The sequence below is a fragment of the Alosa pseudoharengus genome, unplaced genomic scaffold, assembly GCF_046254945.1.
Source record: "Alosa pseudoharengus isolate Yale_2024_CS ecotype anadromous, Long Island Sound unplaced genomic scaffold, YU_APseudo_1.1 YU_APseudo_1.1_scf_13, whole genome shotgun sequence".
Lineage (NCBI taxonomy): Eukaryota > Metazoa > Chordata > Actinopteri > Clupeiformes > Clupeidae > Alosa > Alosa pseudoharengus.
Genome location: NW_027468598.1, coordinates 20140809 through 20160519, shown reverse-complemented (window position 1 = coordinate 20160519; position 19711 = coordinate 20140809). Strand labels below are relative to the sequence as shown.

General features: G+C 41.8%; 1 protein-coding gene across 1 annotated transcript; it reads right to left on the bottom strand.

The window, feature by feature from the left end:
* Positions 1-1894: 1894 nt before the first annotated feature.
* Positions 1895-17925, bottom strand: LOC143121823 (P2X purinoceptor 5-like). Its single transcript, XM_076282442.1, has 12 exons — positions 17675-17925; positions 17206-17356; positions 16986-17057; positions 16243-16318; positions 15841-15937; positions 15488-15568; positions 15209-15350; positions 5986-6113; positions 3284-3377; positions 3130-3195; positions 2817-2917; positions 1895-2451 (listed from the first exon to the last, which is right to left on the bottom strand). The coding sequence occupies exons 1-12, from the start codon at positions 17809-17811 to the stop codon at positions 2337-2339; spliced, it is 1260 nt and encodes a 419-aa protein (XP_076138557.1). The 5' UTR covers positions 17812-17925; the 3' UTR covers positions 1895-2336.
* Positions 17926-19711: the final 1786 nt, after the last annotated feature.

Genomic DNA, 19711 nt, shown 5'->3' with positions numbered 1-19711 from the left:
CAGCCGCATCCTGTAGCCCCATACACAAACTGGGATGCAGCCGCATAGCCCCATGCACAAACTGTGAAAATACTGTGTATTTTTACAGCTTTCTATCAGAGCCAGCATTATAGTTTTTTTTAGCAATTTCAGCAACAATAGCCTGTCTGTTGGATTGGACCACACTGACCAATATTCGCTCCCGTCGAGTGTCAGTGAGCCTTGGCTGCCCATGATCCTGTTGTTGGTTCACTATTTTTCCTTCCTTGGACCATTTTTGATAGGTACCGACTTCTGCAGACCGGGAACATCCCCGTAAGAGCTACGGTTTTGGAGATGCTCTGACCCGGTTGTCTAGCCAACACAATTTGGCCCTTGCCAAAGTCACTCAATTCTTACATTTGGTCATTTTCCCTGCTTCTAACTTTCAGGGGAAAAAATCAGTTGCTGCCTAATATATCCCACCCACTGATAGATGCCATGATAAGGAAATAATCAAGCACCAGGTTGCTCTTCTCACCCACGAGATGTTGCATCTCAGTAGACTGAAATTGAATTTCACATTCTAAAACTGAATTGTGTCAAACTGAAAGTGGAGAGTGAGATTTTCAGAGAGGATCATTTATGTATCAGAGCAAATTAATTCAATTTCCAAATATTAGATTCAGTTTCAGGCTTACAGGGATTCAGTCCCAAACTAATTAATTAAATTCCAAATATACTATTCAAATATTTTTTGTTTTTCTTTCAATAATGAGGTCCCAAACCACCAGGATGGGAAAAGGTTTCTTTCTACAAGTAATCAGAATGTTAAACAACAGCAAACACAAACACAATCTTGCACATAGTTATGTAACCTTTCCACATTTGTCTTTTCTGCTACTAAGTCCACATTTATTAATTTATTTAAGGTTTATTTAGACATGGACAGTGGACATTAATGAAGTAAATGAACATAAAAATGTAAATGCGCCAGAATTAGCCAAAATGGCTATTTTGCATCTGTTGTCCTATTTAGCACACACTTTATTCTAAAGGGTATCCAAAGGGCAGGAATGGCACAAAATGAGGAATAGCATTTATATTGTTATTATGTAACAATAAACACTACTACATTCTACTACCAGAGGATGAGAGTGCAGAAGTTTAAAGCAACACCAAAGAACTTTCCCTCTGTCGCACGCACGCTATTTGTTTATCCAGCACTGGCTTTGCAAATAACTATGTCCACAGAAAAGGTAGAATATTTTGCATGACTTATAAAAGTACGATGTATTGCGACATCAGATGCAAGTCAAATTTGTAGTTTCTTATGTCTCATTCCATCGAACTACAGATCCGCTACCCGATCTGGCAAACTTACACAGTGCGGTTATAGCCGATAGAGGGCCATGAAGCGAATGCAGAATTGCCGTTCACCCTGTTACAAGTTGATGAACCACTGAAACGATTTTGGAAACATTTTTTTAAGGTACAAAAAACTCTTTGGTGTTGCTTTGAATATTAGTAAAAAGAGGAAAGAAAGGAAGTGCGTGGTCAGTGCAAGTTAGATGTGTTGGGTTAGGTTGATGGGTAGGGATGTGTAAGGAGAGAAGGTACTCTTGGAAGAGTTGGGTCTTAAAGAGCTTCTTGAAGATACAGAGGATAGCCAGTGGAGTTCAGTCAAGTTTAGTTAGAGGGGATGTTCCTTCATCTATGTGCATATATTAGAGAGACCGTGGCCAAATCTGGGCCACTGTCCTGACTCCAGTAGGAGACCTGGACAGTGGGACCTCCTCACTGGACAGCCATGGGGCATGTGTCTCTGAGCCAATCCTTCTTCCTCTAAGGTGGCCTCATGGTTACTAGCATAGTTCGCCCAAAAGGGGATTTTTCAAGATCCCTCACTCACAACTCACAACATTCACAAATTCACTCATTTATTCATTTATTTATTCAAAATAACAAAGTGGAAAAATGATCCAAAAAAGCATCGGTATAACATCCAGCCATTTTCAGGTTGATTTCAGGTCTTTGGCTGTTGCTCTGAGCTGTAGTTCAAACACTGTTTGTGAACATTTGTTGGAACTATGGCTTAACAATGCATCTGACAGCCTAGGTTGCACCATGAACTAAGTTTCGGGAACAGTTATGTCGCAACTGCATGTTCCAACCATGTAAGTTGCTAATGAGGTGCTAACCATGCAGGGTATAAAGTATTATTGGGGGGGGCTCTCTGGGGGCCTGCTGCCAGTTCTGGGCCAATACCCCCCCCCCCCCCCCCGCGGGCCCCCTGTAACTGTGTAACCATCTAACCATCCTTTTTGGGAAGCACACCCTAACAGAACATTAGAACAGTCTAATGAGTGGACTTGCAATCAGTTTGAAGTCTCCGTCATCGGAACATCTTCCTTATGGCGGAGCATCTTACGATTCTCATCTGAATCTGGTCCCCGTCCCTCTGGAGTTCCATCCCGTGTACTGGTACCATCGCTAGGAAAAACACAGTTTATTTGTTTTCTTTCGATTTGACATGCAACACAACAACTACAAATACAGGTCAATGCCAATGTAATTATATTAGTGACAAACTATTGTTGTGGATTTGCTGCCATTGGCATATTGGCTGACACTGACTAATTTTGTGCTGCATTATAAACACATTTTAAATAAATAAAAAATAAATTATACTTTCCACAGTCAAAGTTCTGTTTCTGCCTCATTTTAATCTCATAAAACCGGAATATTCATCATTATGTAGCATATCAATACAGATGACTGGTACACTGGACTGATTTCAGACAGAATATTCTGGTCTATGATTGCATTTGGAAAGCTCTGAGAAAATGAGGTGGTACCTGTCTGATGGGCCACTCTTCGCAGATTCAAACTTTTTCTGTCTGTAGAGGGTCCTCTGTTTCATCATGTAAAGCAAGACCATATCACAGAGGACAGTACCCTAGAGAAAAATCATGGACATAAGTGCACCTGCTAATGACACTGTAGAGGCATACTAAGGACAATGACAACTATGAGGACTAAACTGTGTGAAGGCAGTGAGTCAGTTCAAAGGTAACTGGTGGTATTACTGGCCTCTACTGGTTATCCAGCCAAATTACATCTGACATGCTGAAAATGTCAACAGTGACAGCAGGATAATTCCCTACTTACAGCTCCCATCAGAGCAAGTCCCGATCCAATGTTAATTATGGTGGGGATGATATTGAACTTCCCTGCCTATGGGAACAAGTAAACCACTGTGATCAATCTCAGAATCAGAATTCCCTGCGTCACGACAGAAAAACAACAAACGTTTTTGTCATACCTTTCCATGAACCATGATGTCAAAACGAATTCCATACACCTTGTACAAAGTCCTGTAGGTCTGTCCAGCAGCATTCTTGTAATAGCGGGCATATCTGTAGAGGCAGCAGAGCTACTGTTAATATAACAGGTATGGGCAGTGTATATGATACATGTTATACATATTTCAAATACAACATAGTATTTTGTAATTTTGTGTTTTATTGGGTTGAAGAAAATGGCTTCATATTTTGTATCAAAATAATGTATAGTTGTGTATTTTTGTAGTTTAAAAATACTGGCCAATATTTTTGATAAAACCAATACTTTCAGTGATGTGCAAAACCATGAATTTAGCCTCTAACTGGTGCTGACTTTGTAATTTGCCTAGACTTCTTGTGATCCGAAATTCCGATACTGAAATTCAGGAAGATGATCCAGTACAAGATACAGTACAAGTAATGTGTAGGTTGCTCACAGAACTTTAATCCTCCAATTGGAACAAATGGAACCTGTTATGTGATTGCCCTGTAATATTGTTCAAAAAGTTGTCATATGTATCAACTAAAGCAACACGATGAAAAATACATATTTAACCCCCTTGGTGCTTTTATACCAGAGGTGGGTAAACGTTTTGGCTCAAGGGCCACATTGAGTTTTGAAAATTGGCCGGCGGGCCGCACTTGAGTTCAGTTGTGAGTTTTTGAATGTATCTACAGTATGATAAAGTATTTAGGCGATGAGATGTAACAGGCAGGTCAGTATAGTTGATCTGTTGACTGTTTGTAGGTTTATGACGTGTCATTTGCAGAAAAAAAACTTTTTATTGTCAAGTGCTACTGTCATGTTGGTCAAAATGCACTGTTCTATTTCCATGCTGAACAGTTCTACTCTATACAACAAATAGGACTTATTTAGTCTCTTGAGTCATTACATGCTATTGTGATGAACTAGTTTTTCTAGTTCTGTACCTGGGCCCCTCCTCTTCTCATATACATCCTCCCTCTTGGCCAGATTATTCGCAGCCACGGTCTTAACTTCCACCGCTATGCAGATGTCACTCAACTATATCTACCACTCCCTCTCCCTCTGACCCCCCACCACACTCCCTCACTGACTGCCTTTCTGACTTAAAATTATGGATGCAAAACAATTTTCTCAAACTCAACACAGATAAAACCGAAATTCTGCTGATTGGCCCTAAAAGCGTGCTCTCCAAATCTCCCAGTCTCACACTCAACATTGATGGTTCTCCTCTCCACTCTACCCCTGTTGTCAAAAACCTTGGCATTCAACTTGACTCCACCCTTAGCTTTGATCCTCATATCAAATCACTCTCCAAGTCCGTAACATTGCCCACCTCCGACCCTTCCTCTCTGTTAGTGATGGACAGACTTTGGTGCAACTCACTCACTCACAACTTTGCAACTCACTTTTCCTTGGTCTCCCCAATAAATCCCTTCAAAGAATGCAATACATTCAAATCTCTGCAGCCAGGTTCCTCACCCATACCAAACGATCTGCACACATCACCCCCATTCTCCATCAACTTCACTGGCTACCAGTTATGTCCCGGATTAAATACAAAGTACTACTACTCACCTTCAAAGCCCTCCACAACCTTGCTCCCCCCTACATCTACAACCTCTTGACCCCTTACACTCCTTCTCGCTCACTCAGATCCTTTAACCAAAATCTTTTGGCTATCCCCCACACCAGACTCTCCACCCTGGGTGGCAGGTCCTTCAGTGCCTTGGCCCTCAAACTCTGGACCCCCCCCCCACACACACACAGACACACACCTCTTTGTGACTGTCCTTCTCTTCCTTTCTTCAAAGCACATCTCAGGACCTTTTTGTTTAATCATCACTTCTCCACCACACCCAACACATAGCTCCATACAGATAACTTGTCTTTGTTGTATTTTTTTTGTTTGTTTATTTTGTTGTGTTAAAATATTGTTGTGTCTACTATGTAAAGCGATCTTGGTTTTGAGAAAGGTGCTATATAAAATAAACGTATTACTATAGTCTTTCCTTTGCACATTCCTGTAGAAGGCTTTGCTTTCTTTATACTGTAACAATGTCTGTCAACAAATTGCAGAGCAAACAGTAGGCTAGTACAGAAAAATTTTGATACAAATCCAGACTCTTGCAATTAATCCCCCCCAACAAAATAATGTGCAAATTTTACGTAAATACCTATGCCACACAAAAAAGTGCTTCCTTGTGGGTTTTTCCATTAGGAATACTTAGTAATACTAGAATAAACTGTCATATTGACAACATGAGAAAGCAGTTTGACTACCAGTACAGTTTCATTGAATAAATCATTGCATAAATACTTACTTACATAAACTAAGCATTTTGAGAAAGATGCAGGTAATACACTATGTTGTGCAGTTTGCACTAATTGTTTTGAGAAATGCACTAACTCTTGTGCAAACATTACTGTTGATTCGAGAAATGCACCAAAGTGACTGAGGAAAAACTGTAATCAACAGAGTCAGAGTACTGATGGAATACACAGACAAATATGGAGGAGTTATTTAACACTCCCTTTAAAGAGTACAAAAATAAAGTATTTTGGCTACTGTATTTTGACGTTTATTTTGATACACTTAAAATTAGGATAATATACATGACACAAGGCAATGACTCAGTACTGACTGAATGAAGAAAAACAGTAGCCTGAGCCTGTCCTGAGTCAGGCTGGAGGCTGTACCTGAAGTTGTAGCCTGTCGAGCTGACAGAGGTCTTGTCCAGACGGGTGAAGCTGTATCTGGGATGGCAGTGCGACGATCCTTTGTCCAGATCACAGTTCCAGTCGATCAGGATCCCAATGGCCCCACCCTGAGAGGACACATAGCGGTCTCGGTCAGTGGCCCAGAAAAAAGCTGCTGTGCGGTGCTATGATGTTAGTAAAAATGCATGTGGCTGGTTGGAGAGTGGTCACATCAGGAAAATTATATTTCATTTGATGGACTCTGACTCTGATCGCAGCGTTAATTTGCTGCACAGTTCTAAAATAAATTAAAAAAGCAATCTAAACATCTGTGTGCTCCAATGATCCTTTTCTTTTTACTTACATTTCATTTCAGTTTCAACTGGTATGAGTATGTAACTATGTAGCCTGTGTTGTGTAGCTATGTACAATGTATCTGGCAGTGTAAGAACACAACGCATCTATGAAGAAATCTCACAACAAACATGACATTAAAGGAGAATTCCGGTGTGATATTGACCTAAAGTGTGTTGAAACATGATACCGAGTGTGAACGTATGTCTCATAGCTCATCTCGGCTTGTCTCCTGCACAAATCTGGCGCTAGTTAGCTGATGCTACCAACAGGTTTTCAACGGGGGTGCCTCGGGCATCGGCCTAGCCATGGAAATAAATCACAGTTTTACACCATTTACGAGGCTCAAAGTCACTTCATTGGTAGACTTCCGAGGGCCCTGACATTTAAAACGAGACATTGAGAACTTTGAAAAAGCACTGGTAGTTTATTTACAAGATGATATATACAGACAGTACCTTTAGGAAGTTTACCATTCGCCGCCATCTTGAATTTAGTCACGATAAGTCGAGCGACGAGTACAAATGAACAGGTATGATAAGGGATCAGATTCTAAAAAAAATCTGTGGAAATGCATGGATTCCAGTTGCTGCTAGCCGAGATGAGCTATGAAACATACGTTCACACTCGGTATCATGTTTCAACACACTTTAGCTCAATATCACATCTGAATTTTCCTTTAAGACAAAACCTCAAATGAGGAGTTGGGATGGAAGTGGCTTGCAGCAGAAAGAATAAATAGGCTTAAGTAGCTTTAAAATGCGCCCTGAATGAATCTAGCCAATTAGATGTGTAGCAGAGGATCAGTGGAGCCATCCGCTGGTTGAGATCAGCCGATTGAGGCCCGTGCTTGACTTGCCTGAGCCTGCCAGAACACTATAGTGGTGGGGTGAAGTATCATACAAGCTTGGAAACACTGTGTTTGTGTATAGTTCAGAGTTACCTTTAAAAAAGTGAAAACATATTTATACAATAAAGCTGACATACTGTGAGGCTGCATAAAGTTGACTCATAAGAAATACTGGCCTGACGAGCCAGACCCACATCAAAATTTAGCAAAACGTTGCAACTCTGCTATTAATCATTATCTTAACAGGCCTAACGCCCTAACCTCCATGGTGATGAAGTGCCTGGAGAGACTGGTTGCAGCTTACATCAACACACACACGCTTTCCTGGACCAACTCCAGTTTGCATACAAGCACAATAGGTCTGTAGATAATGCTATCTCCATCGCTTTGCATACTAGGTCCTAGGTCATCCTGGACAAAAATAACACCTATGTCAGGATGCTGTTCATTGACTACAGCTCTGCCTTTAACACTGTTGTACCATCAAAGCTGGTGTGCTGTGCTTCCTGACCAATAGGCCCCACTTAGTAAAATTGGCCTCGGTCTTCTGCGATACAGTCCGAGTCTGTTGCCTCAGTCTTCTGCGATACTGTAACAGTCGGCTGCAGAGAGCTGGACCAAGGCGCAGGGCAAGTGGAGGCAGGCCGAGTTTGAGGGAAAACCAGAATCTTTAATGCAATGAATTGTACAGCAAACCACACAACAACAACATCAATGACCGACAGGAGACTGAGGGGAGACAGAGGGTTTAAATACACAGGGGTTAACAGGGCACAGGTGAACAAGGAACAAGACTCAGGTGGAAGCCATAATTAAACTAACAAGGATCAGGTGAGGGGCAGAGACTCAGGCACATGGAACAGAGACACATGGCAAACAAACAAAAGAGCACATGGCACAAGACACAGGAAGTAAACAAAGCAAACAGGAATACAAGAGGAGCAGACATGATGGAAAAACATTAGATGAGGAGAACAAGACAAGACAGGAACTGGAGCTGATCCTGACATTACCCCCCCTTTAAGGGCCGGATTCCAGACGGCCCAAAAAAAACAGGAACAGTCCAAACAGGGTGGGCGGAGGGGGCCAAGGCAAGAGGGTCAGGTGGGCAGCCGGGTGGGTGGCCAGACAGGGACGGCGGGTCAGGAGGACGACCCGGTGGACGACCGGTCAGGCCTGACCGATCAGACGGGCGGCCGGGTGGATGGCAGGACAGGGACGGACAGTTGGCTGGAGCCTGCGTCGGAGGAGGATCAGGAGCTAGAGTCGGATCAGGAGGAGGAGCCAGATCCGTAGCGGGAGCTGGAACTGGAGCTGGAGCTTGAGCCGGGACTGGAGTCTGACTCGGGGCTGGAGTCAGAGCAGGATCAAGAGCCAGAGCTTGAATCGGGACTGGAGCGGGAGCGGGGACTGGAGTCAGAGCCGGAGCCGAACTCGGGACTGGATCCGGAGCCGAACTCGGGACTGGATCCGGAGCCGGAGCCGAACTCGGGACTGGATCCGGAGCCAGAGCCGAACTCGGGACTGGATCCGGAGCCGGAGCCGAACTCGGGACTGGATCCGGAGCCAGAGTCGAACTCGGGACAGGTGCGGCTGCTGGAGCCAGAGCTGGGCTTGGAGTCGGAGGGGGTGCTGGAGCCCAAGTGGGGACTGGAGCCGGAACTGGAGCCAGATTCGAGGCAGGACTCGGAGCAGGAGCAGGAGCGGGTACTGGAGTCATGGGAGCAGGGAGGTCAGGAATAGGAAGGGCCCGGAAGTCGCAGGGAGCTGGCACAGGAGTGAGGCAAGGAGCTGGCACTGGAGCGAGGAGGCGAGGAGCCGGGACTGGAGGGCATCGAGGGGCCGGGTCCAGAGTATGTCGGGGAGCCGGCATTAGAGCGGCGAGTGCTGGGCATCGGGGAGATGGGATTGGAGCCGGAACGGGAGAGGGACCCGGCCATTCCTCCCCAGAGGACCAGTCGTCCTCTTCGGAGGCCCAGTCCTCCTCCGTCGACCCCTCGTCCTCCAAGGCACTGGGGAACCTTCTAATGGCGTGCCGGGTTCCCCAGAAGGCCGACTTCACAAAACCACCAGGAAAATGAGCTACGCACTTGCCTGCAGGGTCCTTGTTTGGGTCGGTTATTCTGTAACAGTCGGCTGTAGAGAGCTGGACCGAGGCGCAGGGCGAGTTTGAGGAAAACCGGAATCTTTAATGCAATGAATTTTACAGCAAACCACATAACAACATCAATGACTGAGAGGAGACAGAGGGTTTAAATACACAGGGGTTAACAGGGCACAGGTGAACAAGGAACAAGACTCAGTTGGAAACCATAATTAAACTAACAAGGATCAGGTGAGGGGCAGAGACTCAGGCACATGGAACAGAGACACATGGCAAACAAACAAAAGAGCACATGGCACAAGACACAGGAAGTAAACAAAGCAAACAGGAATACAAGAGGAGCAGACATGATGGAAAAACATTAGACGGAGAGAACAAGACAAGACAGGAACTGGAACTGATCCTGACAGATACAGTCTGTTCACTCATGACTGTGTGGCAAGGCATGTAAAACAACAGTATCATCAAGTTTGCAGATGATACTACAGTGATCCTCATCAGCTACAACGAGGCCTTCTAAAGAAAGGAGCTGAGAGACCTGACTGTATGGTGCCACAACAACAACCTTTCCCTGAACATCAGCTACAGAGATAGTCATCGACTTCAGGAAGAAAGGTGGAAATTACGTCCCTCTCTGGATGGCTGGCATCCAGAGAGGGACGTAATGAGTCCATCCTTGGCATGGCATCCTTGAGGATACCAGCCATCCAGCTCACTCCCTCTTCTCTCTGCATCCCTCTGGCAAGCGCTACCGTAGCATTTCCACCCACATAAAACGATTCAGAGACAGATACTTTTTTCCACAAGCTCTCGAAATCCTAAATGTACATGTCCAATGACCATGAGCCTGCGGTTTTATGTAATAGTCGCATTACATGCAAGTATAGTGGTTGTGTGTATGTGCATATGTGTGTGTACTGTATGGCTGTATAATGTGTCCATGTATGGATAGTATGGCTATGTATGGTACTATGCAGTCTTTCCTACTTCAACTCCCTTTATTTATGGTCCCCTGCTACCCTGTGTTTATTTACCCCTTTTATCCTCGTACAACTGCAACTGTGGCATAAGATGTTCACTGTATTGCAAAGTACATGCGACAATAAAACCTGAAATTTGAATTTGAATTTGACTACACCTGTCTGCACAAAGGTCATACCCCGGTATAGGTTAGGTTACAGTAGGTTCTTTATTGTCCCAAGGGGATAATCTTTTTCACAGTGGTTTCTTTCATCAGTGGTTTTAAGCAACATAAGAGCGAAAACATGAAGACACATCCTCTTACATAACAGATAATAATAACCCTATCCCCACATAACCCACTCACCACAGAAGAACATGTAGACAGAAACAGCATGACAATCAGCAGACGTACTTATATACGTCAAATTGGGTATCACTTTTGCACCCCAATTATACCGATTATATACCGATGGTATACCGATGTTTCCATCACAACTGATACACCGAGTGTGTAGTCGAACAGAGTGTATGCTGCCACAATTAGCTTCCACTGTAATAAATGGAATTGGCTACACCAGATGAGATGGTGGTTAGTCTTCTAAAATCATTTTTACTCTCCGCAAGCTTAACGTTTCAGTTGCGCACTCAGTGTAGCCCAGCAGTAAGACGCGTGTGTGAAAGGAAGCTGTGTTGAGTATTATAGAAACCAACCTTTTGTTGTGCACAAATGCAACTTTTGCAAAAGCTGCGGCATATATCTAGCCCAGATCAAGTTTGAAGTAGCGCTATAGCCACTCTGGATGAGTGCAAAATGTGACCTCCTTATCTCTGCGTCTCTGTGTTTTTCAGTGAAAGCCTAGCAGTAACAGCTACACTTTTATCATTTTATGATGTTGATATCCGTTATCTGATAAGCTGTTATTACTGTGAGGGAACACATAATTACATGAGACCCATTTGTAACAAGGACAATGCCATTATATACAATAACTTGTTACAGGAAGTGGCAACTCTATGGGCCCTATCACGGCGATCTAAAACGCATGGTCACTCATGAATAGCTTAGGTCGTTAGGTTGTTGGTAAAAGACTATTCTATTGCCTATGAATATCATTTAGTATTTTCTTTATCAGTAGATCTACTTAGGTCTTAGGTCAAGTATGCTTATTTAAGAACAACATATGTTGATCTGTGTTTTGGTTTAAAGCATATTGAATACTAAATCACTAAATTAATGTTTCATCAGTGTCTAGCCCTCCAAATAAATATGCTTCACTTACGCCTATCAGTAGGCTATGTCTTCATTATCAGTTATCATTGTCATTCAAAAAACTAGCAACATTTGTGCCATTGCATTTTGAATATGCAGGATGCAAGAAGAATATGAGGGATGCAAAGAAGAATGGAAAGGCTACAGTGTCACCAAGGCTGCCAACTCTCGCAACTGACAAATATCTCACTACCTCATGCCACACTTACCTTTTTTCACGTCAACCTTTCACCTTTGTTTCTGTCAGAAACAACGTATGCTACATGTTTTCTCCATTGTCAACATGAGTTAAGTAACTTGTGGTGATGTCCATGTTTGCTATCTTTTTCATTTTAGTTAAGCAGTTAAATGTGGTAGGCATGAATGGGATAATTAAATGTTGATGTGAGGTAGACAGAAGATAGGTCAGTCTTTAGTATTTCTGTCTCAAAGTATGTTAAGATGGAAAACCCTGAAACCACGTTTGTGCTCTATACTGTAGCTACCATGCACACCTACCGTCCGTTTCAACGAACGTTCCAACGTCCCTGCCTCACAGGCTGCACATGCATGTTTGGTGGTAATGCTTTAGCTTTGTGATGCCCTTGCGCAATACAGACAGGCTGCTGCCTCATTATTGAATGATGAAGGAGTCACATTGTCTACTTGTGTAGAAGTTTGCTTACGTTTATAGTTAGGAGACAACTACCACACATTTACAAGGAATAGATCTGTTGGTTCCCTTACAGTTATGTTAAGAGCTATTGGTTGTTTTGGTTGGCTGACCCACAGCAGTGCTAACTGATGCAATTGACGTTGGTCTATGGCAAAGACCGCAACTGCAGTTCCAAAGCTAACATTAGCTGAGTAGGCCATTAGGGCTGGGATAAACGATTATTTTATAAACGATTAATCTAGCGATTATTTTTTCGATGCATCGATTAATCTAACGATTCATTTTTTCAGTCCGATTCGATTTCGATTCGATTATCGATTATCTCCACATTAATTCACTAATAGCAACTTTTACATGTTTATTTACATATCTGAATAAAAAAACATGAATTCTTTAACATTGCAATATACTGTATGTTTATTGCTCTTAAGATTCCAAAATAAAACACTATATACAAGTTCAAAGTAATGCATTCTTAGTCAGAGGTAGCATTCAATAAAGTTCAGTAGTGTATGTCTAATTGAGTGGCTGTCATTTTAAGACGTTCGTGTGGGAATCCTTGCAATTAACATTAACACAGTTAAAAGGCTGCTGATGTGTGGATGCAATTCATAACGTAGTTAGTTCAAATAACGGTTGGTACTTCTCCTTTGGACAAGCACTTTTCCAATTACATCGGGATTTTGCAAACATTCAGAGTCAATAAAATGAGCCCTGCATGAGTAACGAATACAAGCAGCTGCAAGTAAGCATGCTAAACTTGACATCCAAACAGTATTCTAACGTTAGCTTTGAGATACTGCTTGGTTGCATACTGTAACTTAACTTAGTTTAGTCTCCTCAATGTACTATGTTGTGATAAGACCTTAGCAGAGTTTACTTTAACTTTAATGCAGCAGTTTTGAACAAATTTGCGCAGCATGGTCACGATGCTAAGCGGATTTAATAGCAATTTAGCCCACTGTGTTCTATGCAGTGCTTCTATGTGGCAACAACAATCCTTCAACAATCGTGAATATTTTGTTAAATGTGCAGAGGAGGAGCAGCGGGCTCGTTACGAGAGAGAGCGGGCGGGGCGAGGAAAGTCTGTGTGAGTAAAAATTGAAGCTCAATGAAATTATTTTATCTTATCTTTATTAATTTAAATTGTAGGCCTACAACATAGAACATCAATGTGTGGTGGCCGGTTTTGATTTCGTGGTGCCCAGCCACAGATTAGTCAACGTATGGAAAACACTGAAGGTGTAAAATTAAAAATATTTAGCTGCACACGTTATGCTTGACGAATCAACGCTCATATTTTGCTTCGACGTATTTATATTCGTTGTCCCAGCCCTATAGGCCATACACATCTTGATGAGATGCACTGTGCTTTGATCTGACCAAGTTGTAGACTTTGTAGGTATAAGCAAAGCATTTTTGCCTTAAAAACCAAACAGATACTCAAGGCCATTTACTGATAGACCCCAATTTATATGACGTCCCTGATGGTTTAGGCTATACTTGAATTAAGGCACAAGGCAAAATAATAATTATTAATCAATAATGATAATTTTTGTAAAATCTGACTGGCTATTTTGAATGTGATACTTTCACTGGCATAATGTTGTAAGACTGTATCATGATAGACAGCTAATGTGTGTGTGCACGCAAATTGTAGTGGGTCTATTTGGAAGAAAGTCCAGAGCCTTTTTTCAGCCCTAGTCAATCCCTGTTCATTACAATGAGCAAACATATTTAAAATAGCATTTTGATAACAGTCAAGAATAAATTAATTTAGTATAAAATCAGCTGAGAAACATTTTCCCCCTTTCAGTTATAGTCACTGGCAAAGCTTCCATCCTCATGTGACACGGTTTTACGTGGAAAAAAACTGTGAACAACGGCAGACTCATTCACAGACCTAAATGACATCAAACTGGTCCAGACGGAAGGTGTTTTTCTCATGTTTGAACTGAGGAGGCCTATTTAAAACCTTGCCCTACTACTCTAAAACCTACACCGATTACTGCAGAGCTTGCTTCAATCTAATGCTATGGTTTTAGTTTCTGTTTCAGATGTTTTTTTCCTTTATATTTACAGTTTATAAAAAATGATTCACTCAATGTCAAATTCAAAGTCAAGTCATTAAAACATTGGATTGTTTGGCTATTACCATAAAAAATCAATACCAAGTAGGCTAAAAATAACAACTGTTATTTAAGAGTCTGGACATATAGGGAATTGTGATCTCCAGTGTGAACTGAACCTCGTTGAAGTTGGACTTTAGCAGCTTCCTGGCAATGACAAGATAGTGTCTCTGATAAAGCACACAGTCCAAGGTTGGAGGGAGCATCTGGGTACCATGAATGCCAAGTCAAGTATCGGTCAAGTATGATTTTTATAATCCTTCTCAAAGTTCTCATCTGGTCATATACAGTTAGGCTTAGGGTTAGGGTCAGTAAATGATCAGGGTAAGCAGTGCCGCCGCTACCACCACGCGCATCACGCACTGTGCGTAGGGCACCAAGGGGCGGGGGCACCAACATTTACCCATTAAATATAATACCGTACATTTGCTTCAAACTGCTTTTCATTCTTCCAAACGTTTACAATGTCAAAATGCAGCAGCATGTTACATGCAATGATGATATGGGTCCTCTCAATCTCCACTATGCAGATGTAATTTGAACGTCATGCTACTCCATTTAAGTGGGAACGCATCTTAAGCGCGCTCGAGAGGAGAGAGAGAAAGTGGCAGGTTCCAGCTGCTTTGTCATTGTTAATAATTGATATCCTCTTTTTGATATAAGAAACTTTTTAAAGGAAATCATGAAGGCAACACAGATAAGGCTAGAGGAGATTACGGAGTTATCTTAATAAATTCATATTATATCATATAAAGTTCTTAATAAATTCATATTATAAACAAAAATACTTTTTTGGTTGGTTTTGGGGGGGGGGCTTAGGGCACCCAAATGGCCAGCAGTGGCACTGAGGGTAAGTATAGATCACTTGCCAAACATTAACACAAAATAGTATACTCACTGTTTGAGCCATGTCCTGAAACCTGTGTCCAGTTTTGTTGATAATACCCCCCACACGGAAAATGGGACAGTAGGGATGGGCCGCCTCATCATAGATGCACTTCTGTAAATAAGTGTCGTCGTTTGTCTCACGGACATTTGATCTGGAATCAACGCAGGGCTACAATTAGCCTCACAACAACCTGCATTCTCATTTTCCTAGTAGTTTTGAGCTACCGGTACTACATCCTTTCCCAAGATTATAATAGTGCATTCTCTGACCCGAGATGACCATACTTACTTAGAGAAGCTGAATTTTGGAAATTTGATGAAGTTCTTGATATAGATGGTAAAGTTTTCAGCTTTTCCCAAGAGGGGCACACTGAAATAAAGAGGTTGAGAGGTTCATTTCTATACAGTTTTACTCTCATACTAAGCATCTGGCATTCACCTATTCATGGACATGAAAACATGGTCTGTTTTATTGCAATAATTTTGTGTAAATATTACTGTTTTATGGAAGCTGGTGGAGTGGTCTTTCAAGCATTATTTGTTTACAACAAAAACGTCACTGATGTGTATACCTCACTGTTTTGTATATATTTACAAAGAGAAATGTCAGTGAAGTGTTGCGGTAGTAGAGTGGGCTCTCACTGGGGTTTCTGACTCCTTTCAACTGGACACCAGCCATGTATTTCACATGTTCCATTTGTTTCATTTCCATCTTTCAAGCACCGACCAGTCTTTATTCCTACAGTGTACAGACCACAGGTAAATAAAATAAAAAAATCACACTTTCACTAAAGCAGACAACAATTCAGTGGATATGCTTTTACATACTTGCGGTAATTGCCTCCTGGACATTGAGTGATACAACAAATGACACTAAAGCCCGCCCAGGCACATATCCCAAACACCCCAAAGGTATAACACTCATTTCCTGTTTATGTAAGCAGCAAAGCATCTATATGTCCTGTTGTTTGCACCCCATAGTAACATGGCTAGTTAATTAAGACAGCCTAACTAAACACTCATTATATGATGATGAAGTCATACCATGACCAGCTGTAACTGCCTCTCCATGAAGGCAGTGAGTATTGTTCTGACAGCGACCATCAGGAACTTTAAAGCTCTATACAAGAATAACAAAAACATAGAACATTAAAATGATGAATCCAAACTTTACATTGTCTTGTCAGGACTGTGTGGTTTCAGAACACCATGAACAAAATGCAGGTCATGACTGGACTGAGGCTCCGTGTAGAGTTGGGATGTTTACATACCAGTTCACTGGCACTATGAAGTGCCTGAAAGATAGAGTTGAGTCAACCAGGGTCTTACTGGTTTGCCTTATGAGGTGTAAGGTTTGGTGTGTTACAGAACTTAAAGTGGCTTAGACACTCAGGCGAGCATACACAAACACAGACCCGTACCTAAATCTTAAACCTCTCAGTATAAAATGTTAGTGTTCCCTGTGGTATGAAATCACCGGGATAGAAATACACCACTGGCACAGAAGATGTTTGTTTAGTTACGTATTGTAATAGTTATGTATTGTAAAGGCTACTTATGTGTTAAAGTTATTGTTAAGATTAAGTCCAGTCTGTCAGATGACATTTCAAGTTAAGAATGTGAACAGACAGGCTTGACAAACTGAGGCTGATACTTTTCCCAAAAATAGTGCTCCAGTTGATGTGACTAATTCACATGGAACACATCTCTATTCAGATTTATTATCAGAATTCAGAGATACACAGGGAATGTAAAAATGTATGATAGCTGCCTGTTTGTGCACTTACCTCTGCACAGTTTCCTAGTGTCTGATTTGGTGTTTCTATGAAATTAGTTGTGATGAAAAGACTTGCTTCTCCCTGAAAAGACAAAAATGGGGGAAATATCTAACTACAGCCACCAATATTAGGCTTGATTAGATAAAATATATAAACAGCATTTTCTAATAGGCCAAATGTTACATTTAACTAGAACTACATAATTATCATAGCCTACGCCCGGACATACATGAGGTGGGATAACATAGTCCTCTGGTCCCCACAGACTGAGTCCTGTGTCGCTGGAATTGGTTAATACAACCCCCTTCACTTTGGTGATCACAGAGCTCTGTATGGACTCCTCTGTAGCTTGGTAACCCTTCTTCATTACAAAAACCCACCTATGCAAAAGACAACAGTGGACAAATGTACAAATGAACAACGAGAAAGATCACTTCATATAACCAAGAAAAAATAATATCCTTGACGTCAGGTCCGTTGGGATAAATCCAAAAAGTCAGGAGTGAGAAAAGCCAGGACGCACAAAAACGCCAATGTGAATGTCAACTCATCTTCGCTGCCCGATACAAATCGGTACAAGTGATACAGATACAGTTAATAAATAGTCTGGGTTAATTGTATTATTTGACAAAAGAACAAAAATAGGCTAGATGTTAGGTCAAATACAAAAGTCGTTTAGTAGTAGCAGGCAGACTTACCCGATTAAGTATCCTATGATAGACAACTGAACAACTCTAAATAATACGCCAACTTTCTTATTTTCCGCAACAACATACTTTGCAGTTTTATAATCAAACGCAGAGAGAAAACAATTCGTAAATGTCGACATCCCCATTCTCGGGCGATGGTATTGGAATAAGGTCGGCTTCTGTGGGCGCTGCCCACACCAAATTCACTAAACTGTAAATCAAAGTGAAACAAGCAACTGAAATGAAGTACAACTGCGGAGTGGATTTATGGAGTGCAAGTTTGTGGGCAATTGAACGCGTCATCGTGAACTGATAGCTAATCATGTAGGGCTACTTTTAAATTACTGTTTAGTTAAAAAAGGGAACCTGTGTGTAAATTGCCTACCATGGCATTGACAACTAGGCAATAAAAATCATGTGGTAAGGGAAACTAGATCACGTTGAGATAACTGATAAGGTGTTTGACAGGTGACTGTCTATCCCTTCGTGTTAGCCATCCTGAAATAATGTGGGCTTGCTCAAGGCTCCTCATCTGCTGTACCAAAAAAAATGGGTAAATTAGCCCTTGTACACGAGCTATGATTCAATTGTGGATAGGGCCACAATTAAATAATGTTCAGTGCAAAAAAGTGCCAAATCTTTTTGGAGCTAGATGATTGCTGCTTGCAAATAGGCTCTCCAGTGGCCTATTTTGGCAAGCATTAAAAAATGAGAAACAATTCTCATTTTTCTCAAACAAATGAGACCTCAATTGTAATACTCGAAAACATGTGGATATTCTCTCCACTCCTAAGGCAAGATGTCAGCAGTTAAGAAGCCTTGAGCCATGTGATGCACTGGCTAAGTTGGACTAACGGCTCAGCCTATGTATGGCATTGATAGCAGTAGACAATTTGACGCGATATGGTGATGCCATACTATCCAAAGAAAATAAAGCACTTTTCTCAACTTCTCTCTGTCCCCTACCCCTGCAACTGCTTGTAAACCAGAAGTCTTACATGCCCTCCCCTTGGTTGCTCAAAGATTTTGAGTTTAAACTCAGATTGCATAAGTGTGTTATAAAGTCACATGTATTCTAAAGTCACACTCATCCTCATGATTTCTATGAGGTCACAAACCTGTCTGCACTACTTCACTAAGAAAAGTCTTTTTGTGATTATTTTGGTGACATCCAAACACGTCTGTATCTGCATCGCTCATGTACTTCTGCTATTAGGCGGTCAAATTGTGCATCCCTGTGATGTCCAGATTTTTACAACATGTGTCAGTGTGCATAGTGTGTGTATATGAGAATGTTGCCTAATATAATAATAATGCATCTGCCTGTATACCTGTGTAAGTGAGAGTCTGTGTGTGTGCATGTAGTGAGTGTGTGTGTGTGTATGTGTGTTTGTGTCTACAAGCCTGTGCACTGCCAATGACTCTGTGTGTGTGTGTGTGTGTGTGTGATGGCCAGTGTATGTGTGTGTCTGTAGAAATTGTGTGCTGACTGTGCCTAAACAACTGGTAAAAATTCTGCTCCATACCAGCTGAGGCATGTACCCTTGAGTGTCAAAGCTGAGCATCATATTTGAATATTTTCTGTAAGAAATTTGATTGGTGGATTCAAATAAAGATTTCAAATGTGTGTGTGTGCAGGGCCGTAGTCACCATAGACATTGAGGGGGACGTGTCCCCCCCAACATTCAAATATGACCAAAATGTCCAACCCCCCCCCCCCCCCCCCCAATATTCGGACATAGAAAAATAAAGAAAGAATAAAGCGCTATCCTAGGCCTACAGGAAACCAACACGTATCTGAAATGTAATCAAACTTAAATAACGCACAAATTAGTGACCTAGGGTTCCAGAGTAGCCTACACCCCTGAGTGGATTGTCCTGATGATTTTCCGTTTTTAGTGGCGTGCGCTAAAAGCTTCCATTTACTGCACCCTACTGCGGTGAGGTGGGGCAGTCAACAATATCGCAAAAGCTACCGGTACAATTTTCACAAAACTTCTTGGAAATGTGTAGCACAGGCTAAGGAAATCCCATACATGTTTGGAG

Bases quoted from the DNA above. Each gene is read 5' to 3' on its own strand.
- LOC143121823 (XM_076282442.1), bottom strand. From the start codon at position 17,811: ATGGGGATGTCGACATTTACGAATTGTTTTCTCTCTGCGTTTGATTAT. The intron at 15,938-16,242 runs GTATGACTTCAT...TGTACACTGTAG, and splicing joins GGCAGTTACAGCTGGTCATG to GAATAAAGACTGGTCGGTGC. The intron at 6,114-15,208 runs GTGAGTATACTA...GTGTCCTCTCAG, and splicing joins TTCAGGACATGGCTCAAACA to GGTGGGGCCATTGGGATCCT.